Here is a 19420-nt window from a genome sequence, read left to right as displayed (position 1 = left end):
GCAGCGCTGTAGAAATGATGCACATCAAAACACATATTCCCTGACCAGCATTTTTCTCTAAATTTCCCTTTAGATTATGTTTTGAAGCCGAGATGTTCATCACCTTTATAGACCTAGTGAACAAAACACCTTAGGTGAGAGCAGGCAGATGACACATTTATTTCACATGCTCCAGAAGTCAGTTTCATGCCTCTTATTTCTTAATTTCAAAGGCTGGATCAATCGAAATATAATAAAAATCGCAGATTTGTTCAAAGAAAATAAAATGTATTTCCACTAAAATAATGACTCATTTAGCAATCTGTCAAAATGATCACAATATGATTTTTTTTTTCAGATCAATCTTCACAATGAAACTGACCTGTTTTTGTTGTTGTTTTTTTTTGTTTGTTTTTTAGTATTTACCTAATAACAAAGTAGGCTCTAATCTCTAATTCAAAATAACACAAATGTAAACACTTTTAATAATAACTTTATTTATATGGCACTTTTCTAAACAAGGTTACAAAGTGCTTCACAGAAAAGAAAGAACAAACATCAGATAAAAAAACACAAACAGAGATGAAACTGTCAGCTGTCAGAAGTTACATCCTGTGTCATTTTTTTTTTTTTTTGCTTTCCATTTCCTCCCTTTGTCCATGTTTTCCACCTTTGGGATTGTTTGCCCCTCTCTGATGTGTTTAACATGTGTCCAGTTATCTCTACCTCCCTTGTGTATATAGTCTGTGTGCTGCCTGCTCTCTTGGTCAGTTCATCTGTTCAGTTTCCCATCCTGCTACGTTCTGTTCCTGTGTCTCCTGGTTTCATCTGCCTGTTGTCTCTCTGGTTTTTATTCCACGTGTATTATATACGTATTTTTGTTTCTGCTGCTTGGCCTGCCTTGTGCGGTTGCTTTTATTTTATCAGCCTTTTGTTCTTTACCCGCCAACCTGTGTGTGTGGTGTTTGGGTCCCATTCTGTGTAACGTGACAAAAACAACAGAAAATTGAGAAGCATCATGGTAAAACCCAATCCTTATCAACAATTTGTAAATGCCTTCCTATAAAAGAAGGTTTTAAGAGATTTAAAAGCTGCTAATGATGCAGCCTGAGTGATTTCAATAGGCAGAAAAGTACCACAGTGGGCTCTTACTGCAGAGGCCTGGTCACCTTTACTTTACTTTACTACAACCAGCAGATCCAAGTTTCTTTATTGTGTTCTAGTTCTATAATTGTATAAAACATGGTGTTACTGTAATGGAAATGTGAAGTTTAATTACCTAATAAGCACAAATAGCCCACTGCAGAGTAGCCACATGTGAAAATGCTAACGAGTGCTTATTGAGGCCTGTTAATAATCTTGAATTTAGACTTTTTAGGTTGCATTACTGTCATTCTGAGGCTCAGATATGTTTTGCAGCTCCAGACAGGAAGGCGGCAAAAATGGCTCCTCTGCTAGTAAAGGTTGCTGACTCCTGATTTATACCCTCAGTGCTGATCTTAAGAAAAATGTATAGACTGCAAACTGTAAAGATAAACATTCAATGAGATTTTGTTGAACCCATTTTGGTCGGTGTCTTTTCTTTTGAGTTACAAGTATTAGTGTTAAGGGGAAGCTGTGTTTCACTGTGTTGTTCTTGATATTTTCACGTTTGCTTGTGGTCTGGATTATTACAGATTTGTAAAACACGAGGACATAAATACAAAAATTCATAAAACAAACACCCTCGAAACATTTTCTCTCTACATCTATTATTACAAAACGTGTTCGTCATCAAATCAAAGAGTCTCAATATATGACGGGTTCAGTGGTTGGTTCCTGATAAAGGACATATTTGCGCTTGAGCTGCCCTAAGCTAATCATTACTCACTGACTATGTTGGTTCTTGTTGAGCTTCACTTGCACACTGTGCTGTAAATTACATTGCCGTCATCATCATGATCCATCTGTGGCTCCCTGCAGGTGATACATAGATGAACACATGTGCCTCTCATGCATTATAAATAATTATCTGGAAAACAGTTGCAAAAAACATAGATATATATCTCACGTGTTTGGCTTTCTCTTGGCGTGAAAGTTAACAGTTGCGTAGACGAGCTCCGCTGTTGCTCCCTCACAGCGGCTTCTCTCTTCTGATTGGTTATTGTCACAAACAGGCCAGTTGGCATAGACTGTATCCTGATAACAACACATGACGAATGAGTGCAGATCATCCAATTAGGATGAGGGTTAAAGTTACTTCTAATAACAGCTTAGCCTGTAATGTACACAATTCACATACAATATCAGAAACACCATAATAACCATAATAAACCTTAAATAGTCAAATGATGGTGTCACCTTTATGTCCTCCTCACAGTTGGTCTCTTGTGCTCTTGTTCTTGTTTTCTTGAGTCTGAAACAAATAAAAAGTATTTGGAACATCCTCATATGATCGGTGTATTGAGATATAGTTATGTGTCAGTGGAAATACATCCTACCTTATGACGGCAACAACAGTGATCACAATCAGAAGCACAGCCACAGTGAGTATGATAATGAGTACATCTCTGTTGAATAACGCCCACCTTTCTGTGTAGCAAAGGCAGAGTGTTAGCTTTGTGAGAGCACAAGAGTGAAATCCTCAAATCAAATTCCAAGTATGTGATACAACATAATCGCATCAAATAATAAATTGAATGATTGATTAAGCAATTAGACCTTTATGATCTTGAACAACGGAGGCATAACAGTGCAAAAGTGCTCAAATGGTAGATAAAACATGACAAAAACTCTGTTTAGTGGAGTGCTCTTATGGGTGCCCTTAGAAATTATAATAACTTTATTTATGTAGCACCTTTAAAAACAGAGTTCACAAAGTGTTTTGACAGAGAAGGCAAAAGCAGGACACTCAGGAAGACAATATAACTGAATAAAAAGTCAACAGTCAAGCCAAAGATTTAAAACTTAAAACAAGAAGGCAAAACACAAAAATGCCAACATGAATAAATACAAGTGAAAGTGACCAAAAAAGGCAAAATCACATACAAGCAAAATAAATAAAAAATAAGAAAATAAATAAATACAATCAATAGAGGACAGTGAGAAGATGGTATCACTTAAGAAGAATTAGAAACAGGCAAATACAAATAGATTAAGAACAGTAAGAATTATAAATTAATTAATTAATTAATTAATTAATAAAGGACAGCAAGAAGACATCACAGAAGAGGAATTAGAAACAGATGACATAAATTAAGAAAAGTAAAAGGAGCAGAAAGACTATAATGAATTTTAAACAGGGTGTCTTCACACACCACACGCAGCTGGTGCCTTTTTTAGTTTTATCGCCGCTGCCCCTCAGAAAGCCTGAGTCCACCAGTGCTAAAAGACGAGTAGCATGAGCATGTAATCCAACCTACCTTTAATCTTTACAGTCACAACAGAGGAGTTTTGTCTCCCATGTTTGTTGGTGGCACTGCAGAAATACTGGCCTCCATTAGCAGGGAAGAACACAGGCTGGTGCTCAACATCCATTACATAACTTTCATTTATTTTAAACCAGGTATAATCCTCCACTGGGGGGTTTGCGTGGCTGCTGCAGATCAGGGTGATGTTGGTGCCGGCCTCCACCTCCATTGACGGTCTGACAGACACTGATGTGTTCTTCGGGCCATCTGAAAGAAAACCGGAGCTGTTATCTGTCAGAGAAATCATGTGGCAGACTCAGGTTGATTACTTTGGCATTTGACTCTAGATTTAATTCTCAATACAGAAATCATGCAGTTTTCTTTTAATTCTCATTCTGTACATTTTTTTTTGTTGATCTTGATCTTGTCTACTCACATTCAACATCGATGTTTATGACTCGTGAAGCTGTTCCTGTGTGTGTCTTTAGAGAGCAGGAGTAGTTTCCAGAGTCAGTGGAGGACATGCTGCTTAAATAAAGAACAGGTCCTTCGTTTGTGGGTTCTCCGTTCTTAAACCAGGTGAAGGCAGATGAAAGGTGATCGCCGTCACAGCCGTTTATGCAGGTCAGATTCACAGAGTCGCCTTCCTTTGTTACTCTGTTCTCATGAGGTTTTGTCATCAAATCCTTCAAATCTAGAAGAGCAAAGTACTGCTTTAGTATCAAGATAGGGAAGATTTAGAACTATAGTTAGTTTATGAAAAAGAAAACTTACCAACAACCTTTAACGTCGAGCCAGCTGTACCAGTCCATTTGCCCTGTTTGCCGTAGATAAATCTGAAGGCATATTTTCCTGCATCGTTATGCTCTACGTTGTGTATTTTAAAAGAACAATTGTGTTGTTTGTCGCCAATGTACTTAAATCTTGAGGCAGTGTCCTTCATCTCACTGTCAAATATGAAAGGACCGTCATAAATGTTAGACCTCTCATGACCCCACATGACTCTCTTCACTTGCAGGTTGTCAGGATAGTAAAATGAACAAGGAATGACAACAGACGAGCCTTTCACTGCACAGATGTGCTGCTGATGATATTCCACGTTCCATTCACTGCAAAAAGTACCTGAAACAAATAAGGCACATAAATTATTCCATCCTTTGAATGTTTCCTTAAATGAGATTTAAATGTTGTACCCACCAGACAGAAACAGCAGCATCAGCGACAGGTTTACACACATGTTGAAACTCGTTCCAAGTAATCAAAAAGCTCCTGTTGGATCGTAAAACTGTACTGACTGTTTTTTTCCTCAGAATAAGGTGATTGTGTCTGCTCTCTTCGTTCTCTATGAAGCAAAGCTTCCTGTAGTGTAAAGTTTTGGATGGAACACAGCCCCTGAAATCAGGTCATCCACACCGCAGACCCAATGCACAGCATATATTTGGAGGGTTACAGTCATGAAAGCAGGCCCTGTATAGAGGAAATGTGTCACATGCTAATGATGCTGCTTTATTGTGGGCAGACAACAGAGCAGAGCTGCTGACAGTTTGTTCAACTAGACCAGGGGTCTGCAACCTGCAGCTCTTTTGCCCCTCTGCAGTGGCTCCCTGTGGCTTTGACATTTTATATAGAAATGAATAATGTTTTTTTTGAATCATCATCACTGTTTTAGGCCTGCAGTGATTCTTACATTCTTCAATAAAAATGCAAAGCCTACACACAGGATTGCCTTTTATCAAGTTGTGATATTTTTATGTATTTTTTTTAATTGTTTTTTACTGATTTAAAATCTAGCCTGCCGCTATGTTTTATTTACGGAAGAATATTAGGGCCAGAGGTGAGAAAAAAAATGTCAGGAGGAAGTTTTTTTTATTTTCATTATGCACTTCAAGAAAAAAGTCGAAATGTCGAGAATAAAGTCGAAATACAATTTCGTTAATAAAGTCGAAATTTTGAGAGTAAAGTTGTCATTTCAAGATAAAAGTTAAAAGTTTCATTACAGAATGAAAAAAAAAAAAACTTCCTCCTCTCGTTTTTTTCCCTCATCCCTGGCCCTAATACTCTTCCGTATTTATTTATTGTCAAATGAGGCTACTTTTTATTTTGTGCATTTTCAAAAACACAGGTAAGTAGGTCTACATACTGTATATAGTTCTGTACCGCTACTCTATTTCTATTTATTGTTATCTCTTTTACTTCATAAATGCACCAAAACATGGCATCATTGAAATGGAAATGCAAAGTTCAAGTACCTTATACTGTAAGCATAAGTAGCCCACTGCAGAGTTGCCAGATCATGTGAAAATATAAATGAATGCTCATTTAGAGCTGTAAATAATCTTGATAGGCTAATTTAGACTTTCTAGGCTGCGTTACCTTCATTATAAGACACAAATGTGTTTTGTGGCTCCAGACAGATTTTTTTGGCGAGGGACGGGGCAAAAATGGGGTTGCTGACCCCTAAATTAGACAATAGTGACCAAATGTTACTGCACGATGTCCAGTAATGACTGTACTCAGTTGTTGAGCATTATTAATCCTGTTTATGTTTTATTATGTTGTATTTACTTTTGCTGTGAAGACTTTCACATGTGACTCTATTAGGTGTATATTCCTGTATGTATAAACATACTGTAGGTGTTTGGTGGACTGGGTGAGTTTGTCCTCTGGTATTTCAACACACTGTTGAATTAATAAAAAGAAAGACCACTGAACAGCTGTTAGAAAATTGGTTTTATTGTCTATGAGTTCTGCTTCATGTTGAAAGAACTACAAAAAAAACATCAAAAATACAAATCTTAACCTTTTTCTCTTTGATGAAACCTTGAGATTTGTAAAATGTGAGGAAATAAAACCAAAAAATGTCATTCAACAAATACACTCAAAACATCGCATCTGTACACCTGTAACACACTCTGAACATTACTGCAAAATGGCACATGATTGTTTTCAAATCAGGGAGACACACATATGAAGGATTACAGCTGACTAGGGTATTTATCTGGGGGATAACAATAACAATCACTTGTAGGAGTCAGTTGTTGGTAAACCAATTGCCTCCTTGTCCTGACACATTAACACATCTAAATACAACTGTGGTCATAACAGAAGGGTCCAACGGTTGGTTCCTGAAAAAAAAAAGAAATTGCACTGAGCTGCCTCATAGGCAAACAACCACTGATGTGTGTAAGTTCTTGTTGAGCTTTACCTGCACATTGTCCTGTAAATTACACTTTCGTCATCATGGTGGGAGTCTGTCTGCTCCTTCCTGCAGATAAAGTCCATACAGAGATGTTCCTTTAAAGACGTACATAAATATTTGAAAAAATTGTGAACGGGTATAAAAATATACACGTGTTTGACTTTCTCTTAGTGTAAAGTCAACAGTTATATAGACGACTTTTACTGTGGCTCCCTCACCCTGGCTTCTCTCTTGTGATTGTTTTTTGTCAAAAACAGACCAGTTGACATAGACTGCATCCTGGATATAAAACACATGATTAATGAGTGCAGAACAATGTAAAGTATTTGAATGATTGTCAATATAATGATGGTGTCACCTCTACGTCCTCCTCACAGTTGGTCTCTTGTGCTCTTGTCCTTCTCTTCTTGAGTCTAAAACACATACACAGACTGTGGAAAATCCTCATATGATTGTTGTATTGAGATATAATAATGATCCAGTTCAAATGCATCTTACCTCATGACGGCAACAACAGTGATCACAATCAGAAGCACAGCCACAGTGAGTATGATAATGAGTATGTCTCTGTTGAATAACGGCCACCTTTCTGTGTAGCAAAGGCAGAGTGTTAGCTTTGTGAGAGCACAAGAATGAAATCCTAAAAAAAAATAAAGTCAAAATATGTGACACAACATAATCTACTAAAAAGGCCGTCCAGTGGAGAAAACACACTGCAGTGCCTTCAAGAGCAGCCTTAATGCCATAAAAGGTGTTTGGAGCTGTTTCATCTGAAGTGTATCACCACTTCCTGTGAGCTGATGGCCCTTTTATGTTTATTAATTGACACCTTGTTCTTATATACAGCGTGCAAACAACACGGGTAGATAGTGTCACAAGTTGTCAAGCTTTGATAAGAGAGGTGTCGCACGGCAAGCACAGTTTGAAGCTCTAATTAGTTCCCTACTATAGAGTTGGTGCTGTGGATCATATTAGATGTGCCACTTCTCAGTCTCACAAAATTAGTCTCTCATCTTCCTTGTTGTCCGCTTACTGGATGGAAAGCAAAAACGTCAGAGACATCAGTGTTGATTTTGACATTCAAAATAGGTTGGAGGTGATGCAAGTCTGCAAAACCTTGCAAAAATAGAACCAAGGCAAGCATTTTTTGTATTTGCTTCATCTGTCTCTTTACCCAGGAAAGAAGGGCAAGTGCATGTGCATTAACTTACCTTCAATCTTTACAGTCACAACAGAGGAGTTTTGACTTCCATGTTTGTTGGTGGCACTGCAGAAATACTGGCCTCCATTAGCAGGGAAGAACACAGGCTGGTGCTCAACATCCATGACATCATTTTCATCTGTCTTATACCAGGTATAATCCTCCACTGGGGGGTTTGCGTGGCTGCTGCAGATCAGGCTGATGATGCCCATTGACGGTCTGACAGACACTGATGTGTTCTTCGGGCCATCTGAAAGAAAACCGGAGCTGTTATCTGTCAGAGAAATCATGTGGCAGACTCAGGTTGATTACTTTGGCATTTGACTCTAGATTTAATTCTCAATACAGAAATCATGCAGTTTTCTTTTAATTCTCATTTTGTACATTTTTTTTTTGTTGATCTTGATCTTGTCTACTCACATTCAACGTCGATGTTTATGACTCGTGAAGCTGTTCCTGTGTGTGTCTTTAGAGAGCAGGAGTAGTTTCCTGAGTCAGTGGAGGACATGCTGCTTAAATAAAGAACAGGTCCTTCGTTTGTGGGTTCTCCGTTCTTAAACCAGGTGAAAGCAGATGAAAGGTGATCGCCGTCACAGCCATTTATGCAGGTCAGATCCACAGAGTCGCCTTCCTTTGTTGCTCTGTTCTCATGAGGTTTTGTCATCAAATCCTTCAAATCTAGAAGAACAAAGTACTGCTTTAGTATCAAACTTCACACATTAAGGTTCAGGGAAGATTCAGAAGTATAGTTAGTTTATGAAAAAGAAAACTTACCAACAACCTTTAACGTCGAGCCAGCTGTACCAGTCCATTTGCCCTCTTCAAGATCAGTTATGAATCTGAAGGTATATTTTCCTGCATCGTTATGCTCTACGTTGTGTATTTTGAAAGAACAATTGTGTTGATTGTCGCCAGTGTAATTAAATCTTGAGGCAGTTTCATTCATCTCACTGTCAAATATTAAAGGACCGTCATAAATGTTAGACCTCTCATGACCCCACATGACTCTCTTCACTTGCAGGTTGTCAAGATAGTAAAATGAACAAGGAATGACAACAGACGAGCCTTTCACTGCACAGATGGGCTGCTGATGATATTCCACGTTCCATTCACTGCAAAAAGTACCTGAAACAAATAAGGCACATGAATTATTCCATCCTTTGAACGTTTCCTTAAATGAGATTTAAATGTTGTACCCACCAGACAGAAGCAGCAGCATCAGTGTCAGCGACAGGTTTACACACATGTTGAAATTTTTCCAAGCAATCACAAAGCTCCTGTTGGATCTTAGAGCTGCATTGATTGTTTTCTACTCAAAATGAAGTGATGGTGTTTCTTCTCTCTTCTTCCCCTTACTCAGCAAAGCTTCCTGTCCAACACAGACTCAATGCACCACATATATTAGAATGTGAGCATGACTGATATGACCCATGACCCTGTACAGAGGAAATGTCACACATTTGTGATGTTGTTGTTTTTGTGGTCAAAGAACAGTGTGGTTAATAGGACTATCACTATGATGAGCAGTGGAGGCTGGTTCACAGAGGCAGAGGAGGTTACTCCTCTGTGTTTGAGAGGCAAGAAGGAGATCCAAGTATAAAAAAAAGTTTGGGGTTGAAATTTGCAATATTAAATCTCTGCATCATTTATAAAAATGATTTTTATCTTCGCTTTTAAAAATGACTTGGTTAGGTTTGGGAAAGGTGAGAGACTGTGTGGCTTCTGTCTTCTTCCTCTACTCAGCAAAGCTTCCTGTCATGTCCACCACAGACTTATTGCACAGCCCATATTTGAATGTGAGTGTGATAGAAATGACACCAGGCCCTGTACAGAGAAAAAGATCATCACTTTCTGAATATAATCACCACTGACTATTGAACCCAGGTCATTTTATGAGAAAAATGTTAACAGAAGGGCCTAAAAATTGAGGTTCAGATCAATGTTTTTAATCACAAGGGTCAGAGGACTATTTACATAACAGGTTTTTGATAAAGTTTGTAACGTGGGCTGGTGAAGGGGAAGGTTATGGACAGCTTTAGTGCCGGTAGCTTCGGTTAGTTCAAGGACACGGCAGGCAACATATGGGGTTTTCCACACAACACTTTTTTTACAATATACTGACCATACCATGCCAGATCTCTACGGCACTATTTATCTTGTCTCTCATTTTTTTCCCTCATCCCTGGCCCTAATACTCTTCCGTAAGTAGGTAAGTAGGTAAGTAGGTCTACATACTGTATATAGTTCTGTACCACTACTCTATTTCTATTTATTGTTATCTCTTTTACTTCATAAATGCACCAAAACATGGCATCATTGAAATGGAAATGCAAAGTTCAAGTGCCTTATACTGTAGGCATAAGTAGCCCACTGCAGAGTTGCCAGATCATGTGAAAATATAAATGAATGCTCATTTAGAGCTGTAAATAATCTTGATAGGCTGATTTAGACTTTCTAGGCTGCGTTACCGTCATTATTAAGACAGAAATGTGTTTTGTGGCTCCAGAGAGATTTTTTTGGCGAGGGACGGGGCAAAAATGGGGTTGCTGACCCCTGAATTAGACAATAGTGACCAAATGTTACTGCACAATGTGGAGTAATGACTCTCCTCAGTTGTTGAGCATTATTAATCCTGTTTATGTTTTATTATGTTATTTTTACATTTGCTGTGAAGACTTTCACATGTGACTCTATTTGGTGTATATTCCTGTATGTATAAACATACTGTAGGTGTTTGGTGGACTGGGTGAGTTTGTCCGCTGGTATTCCAACACACTGTTGAAATAATAAAAAGAAGGACCACTGAACAGCTGTTAGAAAATTGGTTTTATTGTCCATGAGTTCTGCTTCATGTTGAAAGAAATACAAAAAACATATCAAAAATACAAATCTTTCTTCTCTTTGATGAAACCTTCAGATATGTAAAATGTGAGGAAATAAAAACAAAAAATGTCATTCAACAAATACACTCAAAACATCGCATCTGTACACCTGTAACACACTCTGAACATTACTGCAAAATGGCACGTGATTGATTTCAAATCAGGGAAACACACATATGAAGGATTACAGCTGACTAGGGTTCACCGAGACACAACATGAATACAGCTCATCTTCTCCAAGTCCCAAGCAGCCACAGACAGTTGAGAATCAAGCGTTGATTTATTTACAATGAGTTTTCACATGGCTGGAGCTGATCATCGTGGAGAAAGACCAGACCAAGTCGACCAAGAAACCAGCATAACCTGAAGACAAGAGCCATCTTGGCTCCTTATACAGCGGGTCTTTATCTGGGGGGATAACAATAACAATCACTTGTAGGAGTCAGTAGTTGGTAAACCAATTGCCTCCTTGTCCTGACACATTAACACATCTGAAATACAACTGTGGTCATAACAGAAGGGTCCAACGGTCGCTTCCTGAAAGAAAGAAAAAGAAACTGCACTGAGCTGCCTCATAGGCAAACAACCACTGATGTGTGTAAGTTCTTGTTGAGCTTTACCTGCACATTGTCCTGTAAATTACACTTTCGTCATCATGGTGGGAGTCTGTCTGCTCCTTCCTGCAGATAAGGTCCATACAGAAATGTTCCTTTAAAGACGTACATAAATATTTGAAAAAATATTGAACAGGTAAAATATAAAAATAGAACTCATGTGTTTGACTTTCTCTTATTGTGAAAGTCAACAGTTATATAGACGACTTTTACTGTGGCTCCCTCACCCTGGCTTCTCTCTTGTGATTGGTTACTGTTAAAAACAGACCAGTTGACATAGACTGCATCCTGGATATAAAACACATGATTAATGAGTGCAGAACAATGTAAAGTATTTGAATGATTGTCAATATAATGATGGTGTCACCTCTACATCCTCCTCACAGTTGGTCTCTTGTGCTCTTGTCCTTCTCTTCTTGAGTCTAAAACACATACACAGACTGTGGAAAATCCTCATATGATCGTTGTATTGAGATATAATAATGATCCAGTTCAAATGCATCTTACCTTATGACGGCAACAACAGTGATCACAATCAGAAGCACAGCCACAGTGAGTATGATAATGAGTACGTCTCTGTTGAATAACAGCCACCTTTCTGTGTAGCAAAGGCAGAGTGTTAGCTTTGTGAGAGCACAAGAATGAAATCCTGACAATAAAGTCAAAATATGTGACACAACATAATCTACTAAAAAGAGAAAACACACTGCAGTGCCTTCAAGAGCGTCTCCGGCACTAGAAAAAGGGTTTGGAACTGTTTCACCACAAATGTATCTTCATTTCCTGCAAGCTGATCCCCCATTTTTATTTATTTGACACCTCTACGTGATATACAGCGTGCAAACAAACACTAACAGATAGTGTCAACAATTGTCAAGATGTACTAAGAGTGATGTCGCAGTGCCAGCACAGTTTGAAATTGTGATTTTCTCCCCTATAAATGAGTTAGTTATTTTTCATGAACTAACATAATTTTCTGATGCTCTAATTTTTTCCCCACTATAGAGTTGGTGCTGTGGATCATATTAGATGTGCCACTTCTCAGTCTCACAAAACTAGGGGTTAGGCAGGAAGCAAACAGTCCACCAGGGACAAGTAGTGTATGTAAATTAACTTACCTTCAATCTTTACAGTCACAACAGAGGAGTTTTGACTCCCATGTTTGTTGGTGGCACTGCAGAAATACTGGCCTCCATTAGCAGGGAAGAACACAGGCTGGTGCTCAACATCCATGACATCATTTTCATCTGTCTTATACCAGGTATAATCCTCCACTGGGGGGTTTGCGTGGCTGCTGCAGATCAGGCTGATGATGCCCATTGACGGTCTGACAGACACTGATGTGTTCTTCGGGCCATCTGAAAGAAAACCGGAGCTGTTATCTGTCAGAGAAATCATGTGGCAAACTCTGTACAGAGATGATCTTGTGTCCAATACTCACATTCAACGTCGATGTTTATGACTCGTGAAGCTGTTCCTGTGTGTGTCTTTAGAGAGCAGGAGTAGTTTCCAGAGTCAGTGGAGGACATGCTGCTTAAATAAAGAACAGGTCCTTCGTTTGTGGGTTCTCCGTTCTTAAACCAGGTGAAAGCAGATGAAAGGTGATCGCCGTCACAGCCATTTATGCAGGTCAGATCCACAGAGTCGCCTTCCTTTGTTGCTCTGTTCTCATGAGGTTTTGTCATCAAATCCTTCAAATCTAGAAGAACAAAGTACTGCTTTAGTATCAAACTTCACACATTAAGGTTCAGGGAAGATTCAGAAGTATAGTTAGTTTATGAAAAAGAAAACTTACCAACGACCTTTAACGTCGAGCCAGCTCTACCAGTCCATTTGCCCTCTTTAAGATCAGTTACGAATCTGAAGGTATATTTTCCTGCATCGTTATGCTCTACGTTGTGTATTTTAAAAGAACAATTGTGTTGTTTGTCGCCAATGTACTTAAATCTTGAGGCAGTTTCATTTATCTCACTGTCAAATATGAAAGGACCGTCAATAATGTTAGACCTCTCATGACCCCACATGACTTTCTTCACTTGCAGGTTGTCAAGATAGTAAAATGAACAAGGAATGACAACAGACGAGCCTTTCACTGCACAGATGTGCTGCTGATGATATTCCACGTTCCATTCACTGCAAAAAGTACCTGAAACAAATAAGGCACATGAATTATTCCATCCTTTGAACGTTTCCTTAAATGAGATTTAAATGTTGTACCCACAAGACAGAAGCAGCAGCATCAGTGTCAGCGACAGGTTTACACACATGTTGAAATCTTTCCAAGCAATCACAAAGCTCCTGTTGGATCTTAGAGCTGCATTGATTGTTTTCTACTTAAAATAAAGTGATGGTGTTTCTTCTCTCTTCTTCCCCTTACTCAGCAAAGCTTCCTGTCCTCTCCACCACAGACTCAATGCACCACGTTTATTAGAATGTGAGCATGACTGATACGACCCCAGACCCTGTACAGAGGAAATTTCACACGCTTGTGATGTTGCTTTTTTGTGGTCAAAGAACAGTGTGGTTAATAGGACTATCACTATGACGAGCAGGGGAGGCTGGTCCACAGAGGCAGAGGAGGTTACTCCTCTGTGTTTGAGAGGCAAGAAGGAGATCAAAGTATAAAAAAGTTTGGGGTTGAAATTTGCAATATTAAATCTATGCATCATTTATAAAAATGATTTTTATCTTCGCTTTTAAAAATGACTTGGTTAGGTTTGGGAAAGGTGAGAGACTGTGTGGCTTCTGTCTTCTTCCTCTACTCAGCAAAGCTTCCTGTCATGTCCACCACAGACTTATTGCACAGCCCATATTTGAATGTGAGTGTGATAGAAATGACACCAGGCCCTGTACAGAGAAAAAGATCATCAACTACTTTCTCAGTATAATCACCACTGACTATTGAACCCAGGTCATTTTATGAGAAAAATGTTAACAGAAGGGCCTAAAAATTGAGGTTCAGATCAATGTTTTTAATCACAAGGGTCAGAGGACTACTTACATAACAGGTTTTTGATAAAGTTTGTAACGTGGGCTGGTGAAGGGGAAGGTTATGGACAGCCTTAGTGCCGGTAGCTTCGGTTAGTTCAAGGACACGGCAGGCAACATATGGGGTTTTCTGCATGGCACTTTTATTACAATATACTGACCATACCATGCCTATTACTATCTTATGCATACATGCACGGACGAACACAGGCCCAGGATCCTACACCAAACACATTACAAAATAAAATCAAATAACATAAAGGAGAGCCTTCACTCTGTGGACGGTATCGTTACTCGTGGTGGAGTGGAAGTGCACCTGCTCTTCTTCTTGGTACAGGTTACATTCCCCACTAAACAAAAGGAGGCACCACCTAGTGGCGCTACATTCAATAACTCTGTCACAAGTTGAATGAACAAAAAACATTTTTTCACCCTGGTGTAACACTACGGGAAGCAGACAAGAAAGTGCATCATGTGAAAATGTATCAATAGACTCAGTGGCTCCTTTGCATTGGATCAGGTAAAAGGAGAAAATTGAAAATGGCACACTCTACACTGAAGAAGTGTTATGAATTCTCATACATGCACAGCCGACAGAGTAAATGCAGCAGTAGGGAAATGACACACAAAACATTTTGTTACCTGACCCGCATGTTTGACTAAATTTCCCATCAGATTACGTTTTTGATGCCAAGACTGTGCATCATCTTTGTGACTCTTGGTGGTGTCTTTTCTTTTGAGTTACAGTTGTAATTGTAAGGGGTAGATGTGTATTGTGGTAACTTCTGAAAAGCTTACTAACAACGGGAGATAGTAGACTTTTCTTTATTCAAACACTTTCAAGTGGATGCTTCAACTAATAGTAATTATACAAACTCAGAAATATTTACATTTTCCATAACTGAATAAACAAGCTGTCCTCAGAGGAAAATAAGGTTCAGAACACTGTTTGAAGCTAGAAAGGTGGCAGGGTCCGCCACATATAAACAAAGTAAAACAGTATGAATTGTGTTGTCCTTTAAGGTCAGTTTGTTTATTCAGTTTAGTCAGTCATGAAAACAAAGAGAGTTCGTTTATTTTGTATTTTTAGGCATCACACTCAGTCACCGAAGATCTTTCTGATAAAAATGTATTCCCCAAAACCACATATTGCACCTTTAAAGAATGTCACATGTGCCGTATTTTTCCACTACATTGTGTCCTAATATTTCTTTTAGTCTGGACTGTAAAACCTATCTTCACTGAGATGTATGGGCAGCACATATTACAGATTTATAAAAGAAAATAAAAGCAAAAATCACAAACCACCCTGAAAACATTATATCTGCACATCTGTTGCTGAGAAAAAAGGCAGATGTTTGTTGTCAAATCAGTGGGGCTCAATGTACGAAGGGTTAAACGGTCGGTACCTGAAAAAGAAAAAAAGAAAAATGTTTGCACATAATCTGCCAAAAGCACACAACAATTAGATGTTTGAGTGTTTCCTGAGCTTTACCTGCACACCGTGCTGTAAATCACATCTTCGTCATCATGCGACTCCATCTGCTGCTGCTGCCTGCAGGCGATACAGTCGATCAAAACACGAGTCTCCAACGCAGCAAATGTGACAAAAACTGATAAAATCGTCAAAAGCTCTTACGTGTTCGGCTCCCTTCTCCTGCTGAAGTCAATAGCTGCATAGACGACTTCTGTCGTTCCTCCCTCACGATGATTTCCTTCTTGTGATTGGTTATTGTCACAGGTGAGCCCGTTAACAAAGTCGGTATTCTGCACACAATCATAAAAAATTAACACAAGATGAGTCAGTGTTTAACAATGTCCTCCTTTTACACTTTATGTCCTCTTACCTGATTCTGATCATGTATCTGTGATTAGCAGTGGAGTGTACTGTATATAATGTATGCCACAACAAAGTCAGACCACAATATAACGTGGTGGACTCAACTGACAGAAATAACTGAGGCACCTGTATGTCCTCCACGCAGTCTGTCTTTGATGTCCACTTCCTTCTTCTCATGAGTCTGAAACAGATAAACAGAATCATTGCAATTAGATATAATCATGACATATATCAGACTCCTGACACGCCAGATGGCTTTGTTGCACAGAACCATCTGGAAAGGCACTGCCAGGAACTGTTTGGAAAGGTGCAGACACTTGGTGTCTGGACGAACCATCTCAACAACTAACTTCAACCAATCAGATCGACAGCAGGAGAGCAGATGGAAGATTTAGATATTTGAGTAGCTGTTATTACGTACTTCCACCCCTACTGATTGGTTCAACAACAGTGTGTTCGGCCACAAGTACAGCCACGCAGTTTAAAGCCTGGCGAGATGGATTTGCAACATCACGTGATCATGTGGTCTTTTGAATCCAGCTGCCCCGCAAGGCATTAGCAGTGGTGGAAACTAAGCAAATGTACTCAAGTACTGTATCTGAGTACGGTTTGATTACTTGATTACTTGCTACTTTATATTTCTGCTCCACTACAGTTCAAAGACATTTTTCAGACATGAAATAAAAAATGTTGCCGTCATATTAATGTAGAGGTGGAATACAGCTTACCTCCTGATGACAAAAACCCCGGTCACAATCAGAAGCACAGTGACAATAGAAATTATGAGTACATCTCTGGTAAATGTCAGCCAAGATGCTGTGAAACAAAGGAAGTATATGAGCTCCAAGTGATTAATTCAGTTAAACTCAATATCCTTTTTAAGGTCCTGTTTTATAGCACTTTGTTAAATGGAGGTCTAATTCACCCCAAACATAAGTTGCATCACAATTACATATAGTACATTTCTTTGCTACATCTGTTCATGCCTGTCCCAAATAACTCATAAAAAAACCTAAATAAATCCTCTATTTAATCACCCACTAAATAACCGGAAACATCAACCATTTTAACCTACTCACCTTTAATCTTTACAGTCACAACAGAGGAGTTTTGACTCCCATGTTTGTTGGTGGCACTGCAGAAATACTGGCCTCCATTAGCAGAGAAGAACACAGGCTGGTGCTCAACATCCATGACATGTCTTTCATCTATTTTAAACCAAGTATAATCCTCCACTGGGGGGTTTGCGTGGCTGCTGCAGATCAGGCTGATGTTGGTGCCGGCCTCCACCTCCATCGACGGTCTGACAGACACTGATGTGTTCTTCGGGCAATCTGAAAGAAAACTGGAGCTGTTACCTGTCAGAGAAATCATGTGGCAGACTCAGGTTGATTGATTACTCACATTCAACGTCGATGTTTATGACTCGTGAAGCTGTTCCTGTGTGTGTCTTTAGAGAGCAGGAGTAGTTTCCTGAGTCAGTGGAGGACATGCTGCTTAAATAAAGAACAGGTCCTTCTTTTATGGGTTCTCCGTTCTTAAACCAGGTGAAAGCAGATGAAAGGTGATCACAGCCGTTTATGCAGGTCAGAATCACAGAGTCGCCTTCCTTTGTCGTCTCAGTCGCGCTGGGTTTTGTCAGTGACACTTTCAAATCTAGAAGAGCAGAGTACTTTTAAAGCATCGCATTTTGCTGGTTGCAAGTTATAGTTGATGTTTAAAAAAGAAAAAGAAAAGGACTTACCAGCAACCTTCAACGTTGGGCTGACATTACCAAACCTATAAATGTTGTCTAACCTGACAACATATTTTCCTGCATCCTTATGCTCTACTCTGTGTATTTTTAAAGAACAATTGTGTTGTTTGTCGCCAATATACTGAAATCTCGCGGTGACTTTTTTAAAATCGCTGCCAGATATGAAATAACCCTTGGAACTACGAGACTTAACATGACCCCACATGACTTTCTTCACTGTCAGGTTATCAGGATGGTACAACGAACAGGGGATGACGACAGACGAGCCTTTCACTGCACAGATTTGCAGCCGCTGATATTCCACTTTCCACGTTTTGCAGATGACGCCTGAAAAAGACGTATCCTTTCAAGATTTTGTCGTTTTAATAAAACACTGAATGACGTGTCAGTGTTATACTCACCAGCCAGAAACAGAGGCATCAGTGTCCATGTCAGGTTTCTGTGTTCAAAGCGCATGTTTCATGTTACGACCAAAATCATCAAGTTTGTAATCGATTCTGAAACGCTGTTGATGTTTCTCCACCCAAAATACAAAGTGAACAATTGTTTGCTCTTCGTTATCTGCTTCCTAACACACAGCTTCCTGTAATAAAAAAAAAAAGAGCTTTTAGGTCACCATAACAAAAGGTCTTGGCACGTGAAATGAGGTCGCTACACCACAAACTCAATGCACCGTCTCAGCTTTTACTGTTTGAATGTGTCATGGAGGAAACAAGCCCCCTCTCCTCTGCGCCCTGTGCAGCCTGATGGAGCTTTGTTGTGGTTAAAAACAAAGTCAGAGTTGCATGAAACAGTGTACCAAGACCAAGTGTTACCATAACTGCTGAGTAGTTTGCTTCATGTATTTGCCATTTTGTAAGTTTTGACACAGTGGAAAAAAGTTACCAGTTAACACTGTTTAATGTTTAAATATCAAGTCAAAGGAAACGTAAAACTCTGTGGATTTATTGAGCTGACGGGTTTAAAAAAATGTGATTCTAGAAAAGTTTAACTGGTGAGAGTGAAATGCTAAGTCTGAATGATAATGTGACATTTACACTGGGGACGCTGGGGACTCGTTCCCCACACGTTTTTAAATGGCTGATTTTGGCCCCATTAATACTTAAAGGTGCACTATGTACGTTTTCATAGTTACAGTTTTGGTTACACAGTCCTGTATTCTTAAAAACATTTTAAAATTATTCATCAGAGAGAGAAAAGTCATGCTAGCTTTTGCAAAATGCTATTCCATACATCGAGAGCACTGCCTCTGTAAAAAAAATAAAATGTTGCATAGTGCACCTTTAAAAGCATAATTTGTTTTAAACAAAAGGTCCTGACAAATACCTTGCTCCAAGAAATGCTACATGATAAACAGCATTAAATTAAATCAGCAATTTTTTTTCTCCCGCTTTAAATATCTACTGACATCTCACAATCAATTATATTGCTTAAAATAATATGTTTTTTTAATATAAAGTGACAATCTTGATAAGAGAAGCTGGTGTGATTATTGTGTAAAATCATGCTATTCATTTTCTGTATTTATGAGTCACCTCTGTACACACTGTGGGACATTTTTTACATCTTTGA

General features: G+C 39.0%; 1 protein-coding gene across 1 annotated transcript; it reads right to left on the bottom strand.

Annotated features, from left to right (window-relative positions):
• Positions 1–15193: 15193 nt before the first annotated feature.
• On the bottom strand, positions 15194–18336 carry LOC141020033 (B-cell receptor CD22-like). Its single transcript, XM_073495071.1, has 8 exons — positions 18250–18336; positions 17837–18175; positions 17172–17748; positions 16821–16908; positions 16219–16273; positions 15892–16019; positions 15748–15807; positions 15194–15661 (listed from the first exon to the last, which is right to left on the bottom strand). The coding sequence occupies exons 3-8, from the start codon at positions 17464–17466 to the stop codon at positions 15622–15624; spliced, it is 666 nt and encodes a 221-aa protein (XP_073351172.1). The 5' UTR covers positions 17467–17748; positions 17837–18175; positions 18250–18336; the 3' UTR covers positions 15194–15621.
• Positions 18337–19420: the final 1084 nt, after the last annotated feature.

This window comes from Pagrus major, chromosome 23 (assembly GCF_040436345.1).
Source record: "Pagrus major chromosome 23, Pma_NU_1.0".
NCBI classification, from domain to species: Eukaryota; Metazoa; Chordata; class Actinopteri; order Spariformes; family Sparidae; genus Pagrus; species Pagrus major.
The sequence above is the reverse complement of the archived record's forward strand: the minus strand, read 5'-3'. Positions and strand labels throughout refer to the sequence as shown.